This window comes from Amblyraja radiata, chromosome 34 (assembly GCF_010909765.2).
Source record: "Amblyraja radiata isolate CabotCenter1 chromosome 34, sAmbRad1.1.pri, whole genome shotgun sequence".
Taxonomy (NCBI): domain Eukaryota; kingdom Metazoa; phylum Chordata; class Chondrichthyes; order Rajiformes; family Rajidae; genus Amblyraja; species Amblyraja radiata.
Window position 1 is genome coordinate 16,234,765 of NC_045989.1, and position 16,124 is coordinate 16,250,888.

General features: G+C 41.1%; 1 protein-coding gene and 1 long non-coding RNA gene across 2 annotated transcripts in view; one reads left to right on the plus strand and one right to left on the minus strand.

The window, feature by feature from the left end:
* Positions 1-2,015: 2,015 nt before the first annotated feature.
* On the minus strand, positions 2,016-15,580 carry LOC116991547. The gene is made up of 4 exons (XR_004416821.1): positions 15,530-15,580; positions 8,733-8,820; positions 6,074-6,110; positions 2,016-2,711 (listed from the first exon to the last, which is right to left on the minus strand). It is a non-coding gene; the product is annotated as an uncharacterized LOC116991547 (long non-coding RNA).
* A 248-nt stretch (positions 15,581-15,828) lies between these two features.
* tex9 (testis expressed 9) overlaps positions 15,829-16,124 on the plus strand; it is a 34,797-nt gene continuing 34,501 nt past the window's right edge. The window contains exon 1 of the mRNA XM_033050083.1: positions 15,829-16,065. Within this exon, the coding sequence (XP_032905974.1) occupies positions 16,036-16,065 (30 nt within the window). The 5' untranslated portion in view covers positions 15,829-16,035. The remainder of the gene's footprint in view (positions 16,066-16,124) is intronic.

The following is a 16,124-nucleotide window of genomic DNA, read 5'->3' on the forward strand; positions in this document are numbered from 1 at the left end:
ACCCTTCTTCAGTCTGAAGAAGGTTCCCGACACGAAATGTCACCAATCCATGTTCTCCAGAGTTGCTGCCTGATCCGCTGAGTTACTCCTGCACTTTGTGTCTTTCTTTCTTCTGACTTCTTGGATTGTCGGAATTAATTGTACTAAACATGGACAGCTGCACTAGTTGCAGTTCGGCAGTGTTAACATTCGCTTCACAGTCAAATGATTGAGAATTTCAAAATGTTTGACCTCTGAATCTATTCTCATGGCGTGTCTCAACAGTTCTGATTTTTAGAGAGTTTATTAATGCATTTGTGGATGTATGCCACTTCAAAAGCCACAATGAGGAGTATCTAACATTGTTTACTTTATTCAAAATTAGGAATCACTGTGGGAAACTTGTATCTACAAATGTATCTGTCTATTTTTCAAGTATTACTCATCTCCTAAAAGCTCTAAAGTAACTGTGATTTTTTTTAACATCAGTTAATAAACACTAGCAAGCTCTCCTGTGAAACATTATTCTATTTCAAGATCACTGTGCTTTAACAGTTGAATTTCCAGCATTGGTAGCACAATTCCTCACAGTACTGGTGTTTGGATGCAGAGTAAACATCAGTGGTAACTAAACACAAGTGCCAATTCGCTCAGGGTCAAAGTCACATTCATTGTCTGAAATCTTATCACAGAATCCTTCGAGGCTGCCTCAGTTGTGTTTAGTTTAGTTTAGAGATACAGTATGGAAACAGGCCCTTCCTCTGACCGTGTGCATGCCATCCATCGACCACCCGTATACTACTTCCATGTTATCCCACTTTCGCATTGTACACACTAGGGGAATTTACAGAAGCTAATTAATCTGCAAACTTGCATGTCTTTGGAATGTGGGAGGAAACCGGAGCACCCAGAGAAAATCCACATGGTCACAGGAAGAACATAGAAACCCTACACAAACAGCACCGATTGTCAGGGTCAAACCCAGGTCCCTGGTGTTAAGAGACAGCAGCCCTGTCGTGGCAGCATTGTGCCACCCTTTATGTTATTGCCTAGTTTGTATTTAGCTGCTCACGACAGCTTTGCAAGGAATGTTTTACCATCAAAGTGGGTAGCTCCTATTATTGGTAAATATTATTTTTGCAACCATGCTTGGAAGGGACATTTGACTACAGTGCAAATTTCTCAAAAAATAGCAGGAAATACTCAAGCCTCAATGATTTCAAGCATGGGAACTCCTTTGTGTGCTCTCTATAAATGAATCGAGGCCAACAGAAAGGTTCAAACTCATCACGTTTAGCACATGTTTAAGATCCATGTTTAAGGTCCCTTCCACGCTCAGTCCCGATCCAATATTTAGAGATGGCTCAGATCTGCATAGGCCAGACGTTATTTAAGCTTCACTAACTCTGTTTAACTCGAGGTGCCATGGCCAAGCTGTGCTTTATAAGTTCATAAGTGATAGGAGCAGAATTATGCCATTCGGCCCATCTAGTCTACTCCGCTATTCAATCATTGCTGATCTATCTCTCTCCCCTAAACCCATTCTCCTGCCCTCTCCCCATAACCTATTTATTGGGAATTAATTTAGTGAAAATTTGAGTATTGATATTTTCATGGCTATGAGGGTAATACTATGGAGTTCTTATCTTGTTGAATCGTTCTAGACACATCCATTGTCAGATTGTACAGTTTATTTATCTATCTAAAGCATCTGAGTAACACCCCACATCCCCAAACAAACACTTTATGAAGTGTAAAGGTATATTAAAAAAATTATATTATAAGATATTTAAGACAACTGCAGATGCAGGTCTAAAAAAAACCATACAAAGTGGGGGTATAACTCAGAGGGTCATTTCAGGTTGGGACACTTCTTCAGACTCAAGGTGGCCTCAGTCTGAAGAAGGATCCCGACCTGAAACATCACTATCCATGTTACTCCAGAGATGCACTGCTGCCCGACCTGCTGAGTTACACCAGCACTTTGTGCCTTTTATTCCCAACAATTGTTATTTGGCAATGAACATTTTTTTAAATATATTTCAAAATTGACTTTATTCAAGTAATAAATATGAACAATACATGTACTGTGCAAAAAACTTCATCTGACATTCTCAGAGGCTACGCACCAAATCGCAATTTTACCCCACATTCTTGCCACTCATGTGGCCCACTGGTGTGAAATCCATTCCCTTATTTTGAGGGAATGAACATGCATAATGCCTCAGGACAGTGTGAGGAAGTGAACAATGCAGATCCAAATATGATCGCTAATACCTACTTGTGTATAGGTATTCACTCATGTAGGTACCTAGAACAGAATGTGTCTCTATAAGGCAATGTATTCTAAAATACCAGCATCTGCGATGCACTGATATCACTCCTGTGCATTGTGGAATAAAAATGCAGCATCGTTTTATATTTTCTGATTTTGAAAAATCTTAGATTGAAGAGGGAACATAGTAGTAGTTGATACTTCACACAGACACATCTGTATAACTTAAATTATGATCAAGATTATCACCAGGTATACCAGAACTCAAAGCTTTAACTAAACTAACTAACATTTTATAACAGAATCAAATCATTAACTAGTTTTAACAGAACTACCACTAACATTTCTTCTAATTGCATTAATAATACATGATAAAACACTAGATTGTTATAATGTCCATTGCCTCCTTTTAGTGAACATTACTTGACTTCAGGTTATTCTTTGTGTGGGTCAGAATCTGAAACATATTGAAACAAAATCAAGATTAAATAATATAGTAGCAAAGCATCATACATGGCTATTTTTAGTTGTTAATCTTGGCTGGTTGATATCTATGAGAAGAATGTTGCTGTTTTTGGCTATAACATGTCCTTTGTAAAGCTGTCACTGTCTGTCCTTGGCATTGATGCTTCTATTAAAAATTAATAAATCCTGGTTCCCCATCATTTACATTTGGATTCAGTTTCTTCAGAACTGTGTTTCCTTACTCCATATCGGAACATCTTTTGCAAGATAATTGGCTATAAATATTCTTACCCTGTTATTATTTGGGACAATTCATGAGAAAAAACATAGATATTCTCTCCATTTAGATGACATAACTTAACCATCTGATCAAGTCATTCTGTATGTCCTGCCTACCCTTTGAATTTAATATAAATCCTTTGTTGTTCTCTGTAGTTGACGAAGGATGAATGTAAATTTTTTTCTGTTGGTTAATAATTGAGGCAGTTGCTTGGACATATGCATGATCTAAAAACATTCTTCAACAGACTCAGAGAAGAGTTTAAAATTAAATAGTTACTCCAGTTACCTTTATCATCCAGATGTATCTTTATGACAATCCAGTAGTTAGGTACTGAAACCAGCTGTTTGGGTATTCTAGATAACATTTAATCATCTTGTTGCAGTCCATAAATGGGCTGCCATCTACCTCTAGAAAACAAATACCACAGCATCTCTTATAACCTTCTTGCCACAACTGTAAATGGGATACCTTAACTAGGCCTGATATTCATATTCTGGTGGTTGGGTCCAGGCTACCAACATTTTTTTTTTTGTTGAGTCATTACAATGCTTGTAATGTCAGCATTCATTGCCCATCCCAAGTTGGACCAAACTAAGGAAGCAGTCAAGAGTCAAGCACATTGCCACAGTCATATTTAGGCCAGATCAGGTAAGGATGGTATATTACACGTCCTTCCCTGAAGGACTTTTATCATCTAGATGTGACTTTATGACAATCCAGTAGTTAGTTACTGAGGCCAGGCATTATGGTAATTTCCGATCACATTTAATCATAGCTGCTTTGGTAACATCCAGACTCACAATAAATGCTCCAGTCCTAAGGCTGCTACTCCAGTAACTAAAGGAGTCTGTTACCATATCACTTATTTGCTAAATTAAATGTAGAAGAGCAATCTGGTGTTAGACTCAACAATAATGCTAAAAAATTCTCACAAATATTTTATTATTTGATTGCATTAAATTTCACATGATTTGTTGTACTTATAAATTATGCAACCATTCAAACACTGGGGATGAACATTCCAGCTGGAATTTTTATTATTTAACCATGTAGAAAAAAATTAAGTTGTCCCGCACACAGTTAGATTCAGGAAGCCATTATTTTGTTTGCCTGCATTATCAGAAACGATTATTAGACTATAATTAACATTAACCTTAAAAAACAAAAGGAAGTTCTTTACTAGTTTGGCAAAACGAACTGTGAATATTTTCCACAATGCAATAAACAAAACATAATAGCATAAGTTTATTGTTCAGCTTCCAATTATCCAAGTTTTTTATGAGCAATTCTTTCATTACTTGAATAACATATTACACATTAAAATCGAATGGTTAAGGTAATCCTTTTGCCTTGGGATTTGAATTTAAGCAATGTGCATTAAGTGATTCATCTCAAGGGAGTGCAACCAAGCTCTGCTAATGTCACTGTCTGTAAACACAATCTAATTAGAATGTTGAAACAAGGAACTGCAGGTGCTGTTTACAAGAGAAGACACAAAGTGCTGGAGTAACTCAGCGGGTTAGGCAATATCTCTGGAAAATATGGATAGGTGTCGCTTTGGGTCCTGACCTGAAACATCACTATCCATGTTTAACAAGGATGCTGCCTGACTCACTGACTTACTCCAGGACTTTATGTCTAATTAGAATGTTTCTGATTGGTATCTCAAGTTGATGAAATTATAAAAATTGTGTGAGTCCTGCTGTTTTAACTCACCAAAATGCAACACCCCACACTTGTCCCAGTTAAATCCCATTTGCCATTTGTTGGCTCATGTCCCCAATTCATCCAGATCTGTTATAATCTTAGAAAACCTTCTTCACTGTCCATACTATAACCAATTTTGGTGGCATCTCCAAACTTGTTAACTCTTTTAACAACATTGTCATCTAATTTGTTAATTAATATAACTAACAAACAACAGTGGACCGAGCAGGAATCTCATTGGCACATCACTGATCAAAAGCCTTCAATATGAATAACACACCTCCATCTACACCCTCAGTCTCTTTCCATCAAGCCAATTTTGCACTACTTGGCCATCTTACCCTGGATCCTATGTGCTCTAACCATGTGATTTGGCTTGTCGACCTGGCCTTCCCCAAGAAGCAGATGTGCATCACAATTCCTGGGTGAGATCAACATATTCCAGCATGCAAAGATAACTAGAGGATTATCTGATTTTGTTCCAGCTCCCTAACTCAGCACTCATGGCTCTTCGCCTTTGCATTAACTTGGACCAGGTGTGGAAGACTGAATAGATGACTGTCCACTCCTGGAAGTGAATTAGGTAACATTGTGCAGTCAGGCCTCAAGGTCAACTGAGCCTCACTTGTGTAGCATTGAGGCCCCACTTCTGACAGTCTTTGATAAGAGAAAGGAGTTGTGTGTGGGAGACACAGGGAGTGAAGTCTTGCCTTCTCTTAAAGCAGGGAGACCAACTATTAAAAATAGCTGTAAATAGATTATAAACTAAAAAAAAATGTTAACACATCAAAACACGAGGAAATGAAGTAAAATAAAAAATAAAGATCAACTTCAGGAAGGGAATTTTAATGTAAATAATTGTGATTCCTATCTTATATCAAGAATATTGAGGAAGGGACACAGAAGATTCTCCCTTGAAATGCTACATAATTCTGGTACCTCAGGCCCCCTGGATCCCATGCACTGATATTTCATTGATCACCGTACTTCTGCACATGACAATAAACTCGACTTGACTTACCGATATCTTGCACACAGCTCGTCCTCAAAAGTGGAGCCTTAGCTGTGCACTGATTCAGTCCTTGTCACTGTTGCGATACCATGGGAGACAGGCAGTCCAAAGTTATCAGCAACACAACCCGACCCATTACCCTAATGAACAGCGAGCCAGATTTAGGGATCCTATTCCTGCTTCTATTTTCTTATGTGAATCGTGTTAAATCATTTATTTTTCCTTTCTCAAAAGTACATTTTTTTTACTAATATATCGACATCTACTGCTAACGAAATAATGTTGATGAATAATATAAATATGTCAACAAATTTCTTGTCCCTTTAAGTTACCAAAAATACATTAAACAAACCTTTTTGTGATCATTCTCTCTCCAATTTCTGTTCTACCTGGGAATAAAGAGAACAAATTTGAAAAATTGTACTTTAGGAATTGAACCATTCATGAAAATAGCTTGTGCACTGTCGAGCCTTACAAAGTATTATATGATCAGACAATTTATTAAATCCCTGTCATAATTTATTCAATATCAGGTTATGTATCCCTCCAAACTTGATATCTCTCCCAAAATGCAGAGCACCAGAGTGATGATGTATGATTAAGTACAATACGATACAACTTTATTTATCCCAGGAGGGAAATTGATCTGCCAACAGTCATAAAACACAAGATACATGAAACATGAAATTAAAGTGACGAGTGGAAAGGATTGGGGATGTGGAAAGATAGGGGAGGGGGGGGGGGGGGGGGGGGGGGAGAGAGAGAGAGTGTCATCCCCTCTCCACAACTGGAATAGTTGTAGAGTGGAATGACTTTGGACTTTGGTAGAATCTGAAAGTTCTTCCTTCAAATTCAGGCCACATACCCTTAAGACATGCTTAAGAAATGAATTGAGATTAATTCCTAAATGAATATACAGGAATTCTCACACAAAATGCAGTTATGGTTCACTCAAATTCTCCAAGAGGCCCTATAGTCTGTTTCAGATGTCTATTTATTCTGTGAAATTAATGAGTGAAAGCTCACTTTTGCAAACATCAAGCAACATCTAAAATATTGGACAATTTAAATATGCTCTTTATATGAATATTGTTTAAAAATGATCCTAATTTATGTAATCAGTTCATTGCTGAATGATATCATCTACACTGGTAATGGAAAGAAAATTATTTTTAAACTATGATAGTGAATCTCCTGTGGCTTTGCTTATAGGTGGAACATAACGATGCCTCTCTTCCTTGAGTGCTTTATCTCAGGTGACAACATTATACAGCACTGCATGTACGACGCATTGCCCTTCATATGAAACATTAAATTGAGGTTTGGTCTGTCTGTTACAGTTATTTAAGGGGATGCTTAAGATCCTATGGGAATATTCAACATAGAGCAGTGAGTTATCTCATTGTTCTGATGAATCTCCCTTCCTTAATCAATATCTTGTTATTGCAGCATGGCATTTGCTAAAATAACAACATTATATTTCAAAGTAATTTATTTTACATGGAGCACTTTAAGTTAATTCAAAATGAGAGGATGCTAATTTAGGTCATTATTTCTCTACCATTCTCTTTTATTTCCTTCTCTCTGTGTTTATATTCTGTTCTTATTGTCCTCTCTCCCTCTCCCTCTATGTTGTTATTATGCATTTAATATTTGTGTTCTCTCATTGTGGGAAATTGATTGGATTATATACAGCCTCCAGAGCAGGCATACTTACTGCACCTCTGAAATTCAGCTTGCCACTAAATTTGTCTGAACTGGGGGACTGCACCTTGAAACCAGGTTTGCGCTCAGTCGAGAAGGCCATTTTTGCAAAAACTGAAGTGGCTATAGCATGGCATGACCAATAACGCATGCAGAGTTTAATTAGGATCTTAATATCTGGAATAGGATGCTGACATAAATATGCTAATTCTTCCAAGGGTTTGGAGAATTTTTCAGGCAGAGCATTGACTATATCTCTCCAGGTCACCTGAGTCTCTGAAGCAAACAGAAATGCGGGGTAACTGCTGCCCAGTCAACCAAACCACTGTACTGGGTTTAAGGCCTTGGTCTTCATACACTGCTTTTTCCTCAGACATGCAAACGCTGTGCTGACAATCATCAATTTTATAATCTATGAATGTCATTGTTCAGAGAAAGTGCCCAAGACATAGAAAGTGCCCAAGACATATATACAAGATGTAGAAAGCCATCCATGTCTTTGAGGATCCCATTGCAAGTCTTTATTATTGTAAGGCAGTGATGCACAGTTGGGATAGTTTGACGATGGTCCTTTGCAGATTTTAAGTATAAAGCACATTCTCTCATGTGTCAGCGAACAACAATATGGCTTGGAGCTTGTTCTCTGAATGTGGGCATGTGGAACATTATCTGTGCACTGCAGCTCGGTAATGGGAATTGGATGGTTCTGGAGTGGAAGTGGTGATGGTTGGAAAGTTTCTCATTTAATAATAATAATAATAATAATGGATGGGATTTATATAGCGCCTTTCTAATACTCAAGGCGCTTTACATCGCATTATTCATTCACTCCTCAGTCACACTCGGTGGTGGTAAGCTACTTCTGTAGCCACAGCTGCCCTGGGGCAGATTGACGGAAGCGTGGCTGCCAATCTGCGCCTACGGCCCCTCCGACCACCACCAGTCACTCACACACATTCACACACAGGCAAAGGTGGGTGAAGTGTCTTGCCCAAGGACACAACGACAGTATGCACTCCAAGCGGGATTCGAACCGGCTACCTTCCGGTTGCCAGCCGAACACTTAGCCCATTGTGCCATCTGTCATCCCATTTGTCCCATGGATTAGCTTCATTCCACCTGAGAAGCACCATTGCATCAAGAAGATTAAGAAAAGTATTGGGGCAACGATGCAACTTGGCTGGACTGAACTGAAAGTACTTTGCAATATACATAAACCAGTCTGAACCAAAAGTACTTTGCAATATACATAAAATAGAAAAGTGGTGAAATGGTGTATTGTGACTCAGATCAGTAAATCCACCCACCTGAACGGAAATATTTGTCCAATTTGCAGCAGTCTGCCACACCAGATCAGCTTCATCAGCTATCTTCAGACTCAAAGATGAGACGTGCCTTGGGAGACAATTATACTTGACCATGAGAGAATGATGATGATTGATTAATTAATGGAACTGTAAGATATTACCAACAGACATAAAAGCTGACATTTCCCAGATTGAAATGCATTTACAATGATATCCACATCATTGACTAGACACTAACTGCCATACATCGCCCTTGTGCAGCTCAATCAGATTCTGCATCAGATGCCCTAAACATGATGTTATTCCCCATACAACCCTTGTTTAGATTGCTGCCAGGAAAAATTAGGTCACATTGTTCTGAAGCGTGCCTGATGTTAGGCACACACATCCCAGCCAGGTTTTAACAGCATTTCTTGTTCTGCAGCATCGTGATACAAAAGGGAGATTCCTTGGCAGGTCCCAGCCTGATGTATGCACCTTAATTCAGATAATCCCCATTAATTTGTTTAGGCACTGCATATGTTAGTTTTATAATTCATGCCGATTACTTGTGCTGAAAATGAAGAAATGTTTATGTCATTGCTGCAATGTGTTTGACATATGAAACTAATCTTCAAATGGCCAGTTTTGTTTAGTCTCGTCAGTTATCAGATATGGCTATATTCAGTGTGATCTTTTGAACTCCAAAAAAGATACACAAATTGAAAACATGTGAAACACACACAAATGTCATTTATGCCGTTGATTATTTTGTTAATTAAGCATTAGGCAACTAACTGATCATGGCAGCTGCATAGTCCCTTGGCCTATATAAAGCCAAATTCATTCCTTTCCCATGTTTTTAAATTTCTTTCCTAAAAGAATGACAAAGGGACACAGCACTGATACATTCTAGGTAAAAGCAGTTTGTTTTCAAAGCAGCTCTTAAAATTTCCAAATGGAATTATTTTAGGCTCACTGCACTAAATAGAGCTTCATAGCTTTGAAATGAATCAAGGATGTAACCCCTATATTTACATATATCGGTAGCAATCCTTGAACATACCAGAAATGTTGACCAAAATAAAACAGGGGAAGGGAGGGTGGCTGACATACTTTGACAACGCTGCTTGCAATACCTTCATTGAGACTTCTCTCTCACATTTGGGAGACAAAGTTACAACTTCAGTCAGGTGTCAGGAGGGGGGCACATGAGAACATAATACACCTCCAAAAACACAACACTATGTCCTGATCCTGGGACAGTTCCGAATGTCCTCACCTGAGCAATTCTTGCCCTCTGCCTGATTCTTTAAATCAACAGTTTTGAAGGCTGGCGGAAGTTCTATTCCCTCGTGCCATTGCTGGGAACATTTCCACAATGACAGGACCTGCAATATGGCAGTCCCAAGGGAATATGATGTTCTTCCACTGGATGTTTACTAAAACTAAGGAGTAGACCATAATGTACCAAGGTAATCTGGCATCAAATTTCAATAACAAATCCACAAAAAATCCTCATGGAAACTGGAAGATCAACCAAAATTTCATCGAATACTGTCAATTCCTGCTTTCATGTCTTAGTTCTCAGGAAGTAATGTATCCAATCCAATGTTGGCTTGTTTTACCTTAACTTTCCTTTTCAAGTCTCCACCAAGCAAAAATTGTTTTTAAAAAAACACAACCTTGAAAAAAATCAAAGTAATTTTCTCAGATTCTCACATCTGGGGGTCCTTATTCATCAGTCACTGAAAGTAAGCATGCAGGTACAGCAGGCAGTGAAGTAAGTTGATGGCATGTTGGCCGTTAGGCATGTTGGATGTTAGGGGAATCCAGAACCACAGTTTAAGAATAAGGGGTAGGCCATTTAGAACAGAGATGAGCAAAAACCTTTTCACCCAGAGAGTTGTAAAGCTGTGGAATTCTCTGCCTCAGAAGGCAGTGGAGGCCAGTTCTCTGGATGCTTTCAAGAGAGAGTTAGATAGAGCTCTTAAAGATAGCGGAGTCAGGGGATATGGCGAGAATAGCGGAGTCAGGCGATATGGGAACATGGCACTGATTGTGGATGATCAGCCATGATCATATTGAATGGTGGTGCTGGCTTGAAGGGCCGAATGGCCTAATCCTGCACCTATTGTCTATTATCTATTTTCAAAAATGTTCCATCCTCAATTTAGTTCATGGTTTACTGGCATTCAGAAAACTCCCACACCTTTCCAGAAAACAGAGAAACTTCAACCAGGGAGTTGAAGAAAAGGCAAAACATACAGTTGAATTGTTTCAGTGATCTGAGGAAATAAAAGTCTGTGACCTATTGCTGCATAATGTTTCTTCACAAATGTCAGCTTTCCCAACCTCCGCACCAGTCCTTGCTACACTAGGCACACTAGCTTTTGGCCTTAAATAAGACACTGGTTGCCTTTTCATCCATTGTAATGACGCATTGTCTGAGCTCTGGAAGGATTGATAGAATTATAGAAATTGAAGTAGTGTGCAATCATTTATATCATGTATGATCAAAAATCAAAAACTCTTTATTAAACTGCATTTCTAATTTGAAAAAAAGGAAATATATTTTAATTCAATTAAATTCTAAAATGTTTTATCCATTTGGGACGCATGTTGTTGCCAAGCTTTTGATCCCTTCCCACAAGATGTAAGCCTAGAAACTGGATCCAATAGTACCGACACTTTACTTGCAAGTTGTGCAGTAAATTATTTAATTTGTGTTACATCACACAAGTGATCAGAGGCCAATTAATGTTTCAGGTCAGGGACCCTCCCTCAGTGGGGGATTGTGTGAAAGCTTTATGGAGTGCCTGCACTCTGTCTACAGGAGTGGCCTGAACTTCTGGTCACCTGCCATTTAGATTTACCATCCCACTCCCACTCAGACCCTTTTGTCTGACCCACCTGCACTGCTTCATTGAGACCCAACGTAAACATGAGGAACAACACCTAATTTCTTGCCTGAACATGTTGCAGCCTGCAGGACCGAATCATGAATTTCCCAACTTCAGATATCGAGACTGACAATTTATGCTTGATATTCCTCTAGCCACCTCCCCCCCCCCCCACCCACCCCAACCACCATCATTTGTATATTCTGGCCTGCTCAGCACATTTCAGTAGGCCAGACTATATCACAACATCACACAGAATTCACATTAGCATCATATCACACACACAAAGGAACTTAACCATCCATTCAAATTTGTCTAGGATTTCACTCTATTACCTTTGTTCCACTCATTGCCACCCCCACCTTCCCTGTGCCTTGGACTTGCTTTCTCTCTTTCTCAGTTCAGATGATGGGTCTTCAACCCGAAATAATAACTAGTTGTGTAAGAAGGAACTGCAGATCCTGGTTTAAACCGAAGATAGATGCAAAATGCTGGAGTAACTCAGCGGGACAGGCAGCATCTCTGGAGAGAAGGAACGGGTGATGACTCCCCTTGATGGGAGTCAGTCTACCCCACGACATAAAGGGGAGGAGTTGTAAAGTTGTAAAGTTTGATAGCCAAAGAGAAAAAGATCTCCTGTGGCGTTCTGTGCTGCATCTTGGTGGAACCAGTCTGTTGCTGAAGGTACTCCTCAGGTTGACTAGTGTGTCATGGAGGGGGTGAGTTGTATTGTCCAAGATGCTCCACAGTGTAAAAACATCCTCCCTCCAAGAGCACCCCCCATGAATACAACTCAACCCCCAGGATGGAGCCAGCTTTCCTGATGAGTTTGTTAATCCTGTTGGCGTCCGCGGCTTTCACCCTGCTGTCCCAGCACACAACAGCGAAGAAGATGGCACTGGCTATCACCAATTGTTAGAACATCTGCAGCATCCTGCTGCAGACGTTGAAGGAGCATGCTTTCTCAAAAAGTATAGCCGGCTCTGTCCCTTCTTGTACAGGGCCTCAGCATTCCTGGACCAGTCCAGTTTACTGTTCAGGTACACTCCAAGGTATTTGTACTCCTTGGTAAACTGCACATCCACACCGTTAATGGGGACAGGGTTGTTCCCCTCCTCTTAAAGTCCACCACTAACTCTTTAGTCTTGTCAGTGTTGAGCTGCAGGTGATTCAACCCACACCAATCAACAATGTCATTGACTACACCTCTGTATTCATCTTCCCTCCCCTCACTGATGCAGCCCACAATTGCAGTCATCCAAAAATGTCTGCAGGTGTAAGGAGTCTGAGATATCTGAAGTCCCAGGTGTAGATGGTGAACAGGAAGGGAAAGAGGATTGTCCCCTGTGGGCCCCCCCGTGTTGCTCACTACCATGTCCGAGGCACAGTTCTGTAGCCTGACATATTGTGGTCGTCAAGTCAGGTCGTTGATGAGCCAGGACACAAATGGAGCCAATGGAATTATATTCAACATCGGACTAATGAAGGCCAACATCCCATACTGTATGCTATCCTAACCACATTAACTACTCGTGTTGCCATTTTCAAGGGTTGCTCAACTTGTACTCCCTTCTGTTCTTCATTGGTCCCCATTCAAGGTGTATGTCCCAGCTTCATTAGTACTCGCAAAATGCATCACTGCACATTTATCTGTATTGAACTCCATCTGCCATTTATCAGCCCATTTCACCAACACATCAATAACAATCTGCAGCTAAATACTACCCTCCACACTATTCACAACTACACCAATCTTCCTGTCATCTGAGCACTTACTGATCATGCCTCCTACATACTATTCATGGAAGTCTATTATCCCAACTCATCATCTCTAATCCTCTTTAACCTATACGAGCTGCGGAAAAATCAATGCATCTTTGCAGCTGTGCTGACGAGTGCCGTCTGGTACTTTTGCGGAACAAATTGGAGGAACTGCACCTCAGCACCTCATATTTTGCTTGTGCAGCTTACAACCCAGCGGTATAAATTTGATTTCTCTCACTTCAAGTAACCCTTGCTTTCTCTCTCTCTCTCCGTCCCTCCCCCATCCTGGTTCTCCGACTAGTTTTACTGTCCTTCTGATTAATTTTACTGATTGTATGCGTCCTTGTCACCTTCCCTTCAGCCAAAAATGGGGTGGAAGATTGCAACCTTCAGGTGGTCTGCCCTGTTTCGACTAATGCAATCAACTAGACGTGCACAAACGGAAGATCAAATAGAACACGTTGTCCAACAACTTTAGGCTGTGCACGCCACAAAAGAAGAAGCCAACAATGAACCATACTAGGTACACAAAAAAGCTGGAGAAACTCAGCGGGTGCAGCAGCATCTATGGAGCGAAGGAAATAAGCAACGTTTTGGGCCAAAACCCTTCTTCAGACTGGTTTGAACCATACTACATTTCCTTATCATAGACAAAAAAAAAGGTGGAGTAACTCAGTCAGTGTCTCTAGAGAAAAGGAATAGGTGACGTTTCAAGACTCGGCTTGTACACGCTAGAATTTAGAAGATTGAGGGGGGATCTTATAGAAACTTACAAAATTCTTAAGGGGTTGGACAGGCTAGATGCAGGAAGATTATTCCCGATGTTGGGGAAGTCCAGAACTAGGGGTCACAGTTTAAGGATAAGAGGGAAGTCTTTTTGGGACGACAGATGGCACAATGGGCTAAGTGTTCGGCTGGCGACCGGAAGGTGGCCGGTTCGAATCCCGTTTGGAGTGCATACTGTCGTTGTGTCCTTGGGCAAGACACTTCACCCACCTTTGCCTGTGTGTGAATGTGTGTGAGTGATTGGTGGTGGTCGGAGGGGCCGTAGGCGCAGAATGGCAGCCACGCTTCCGTCAGTCTGCCCCAGGGCAGCTGTGGCTACAGAAGTAGCTTACCACCACCGAGTGTGACTGAGGAGTGAATGAATAATGCGATGTAAAGCGCCTTGAGTATTAGAAAGGCGCTATATAGGTCTCCAAATCTGAGGAAGGACATTATTGCCATAGTGGGAGTGCAGAGAAGGTTCACCAGACTGATTCCTGGGATGTCAGGACTGTCTTATGAAGAAAGACTGGATAGACTTGGTTTATACTCTCTAGAATTTAGGAGATTGAGAGGGGATCTTATAGAAACTTACAAAATTCTTAAGGGGTTGGACAGGCTAGATGCAGGAAGATTGCTCCCGATGTTGGGGAAGTCCAGGACAAGGGGTCACAGCTTAAGGATAAGGGGGAAATCCTTTAAAACCGAGATGAGAAGAACTTTTTTCACACAGAGTGGTGAATCTCTGGAACTCCCTGCCACAGAGGGTAGTCGAGGCCAGTTCATTGGCTATATTTAAGAGGGAGTTAGATGTGGCCCTGGTGGCTAAGGGGATCAGAGGGTATGGAGAGAAGGCAGGTACGGGATACTGAGTTGGATGATCAGCCATGATCATATTGAATGGCGGTGCAGGCTCGAAGGGCCGAATGGCCTACTCCTGCACCTAATTTCTATGTTTCTATGTATATAAATCCCATCCATTATTATTATTATTATTATTTTAGGACCGAGATGAGAAAATCATTTTTTACACAGAGTGGTGAATCTGTGGAATTCTCTGCCACAGAACGTAGTTGAGGCCAGTTCATTGGCTATATTTAAGAGGGAGTTAGATGTGGCCCTTGTGGCTAAAGGGATCAGGGGGTATGGAGAGAAGTTAGGTATGGGATACTGAGTTGGATGATCAGCCATGATATCGAATGGCGGTGCAGGCTCGAAGGGCCGAATGGCCTACTCCTGCACCTATTGTCTATGTTTCTATGTTTCGGGTTGAAATGTCATCTATTACTTTTCTTCAGAGTTGTTGTCTGTCCCGCTGAGTTACTCCAGGATTTTGTGTTTATCTTTGGTGTAAACTAGCATCTGCAATTCCGTCCTATACATTACCTTAGCATCGTCTGCTTTGATCTGTCGTCTTCGCACCTTACCCTTCCTTATAGAAACATAGAAATTAGGTGCAGGAGTAGGCCATTCGGCCCTTCGAGCCTGCACCGCCATTCAATATGATCATGGCTGATCATCCAACTCAGTATCCCGTACCTGCCTTCTCTCCATACCCTCTGATCCCCTTAGCCACAAGGGCCACATCTAACTCCCTCTTAAATATAGCCAATGAACTGGCTCCCTCTTCCCTGACTGTTAGTCTAAAGAAAGGTCTCGACCCGAAACTTCACCCATTCCTTTTCTCCAGAGATGCTGCTGCCTGTCCCGCTGAGTTACTACAGCATTTTGCATCTGTCTTCGGTGTAAACCAGCGTCTACAAGTGTCCTGTGCCCGGCCTGCAGGCGGCGTCACCTCAGGGCCCGGCCTCCACCGAGTCTCCATCGCGCCCTCCACAAACCTCGCGCTGTTTCCCAGCTCGTTGCCCTGGAAACCGGGCGGCGGCGACGCCATGGAGGGTCGGCGACGGCCGGCGAGCTCGGTGAGAGGCGGCCGGGGGGAGGGATGGAGGCTTTGCACCGGCAGTGAGGGGCTCGGATT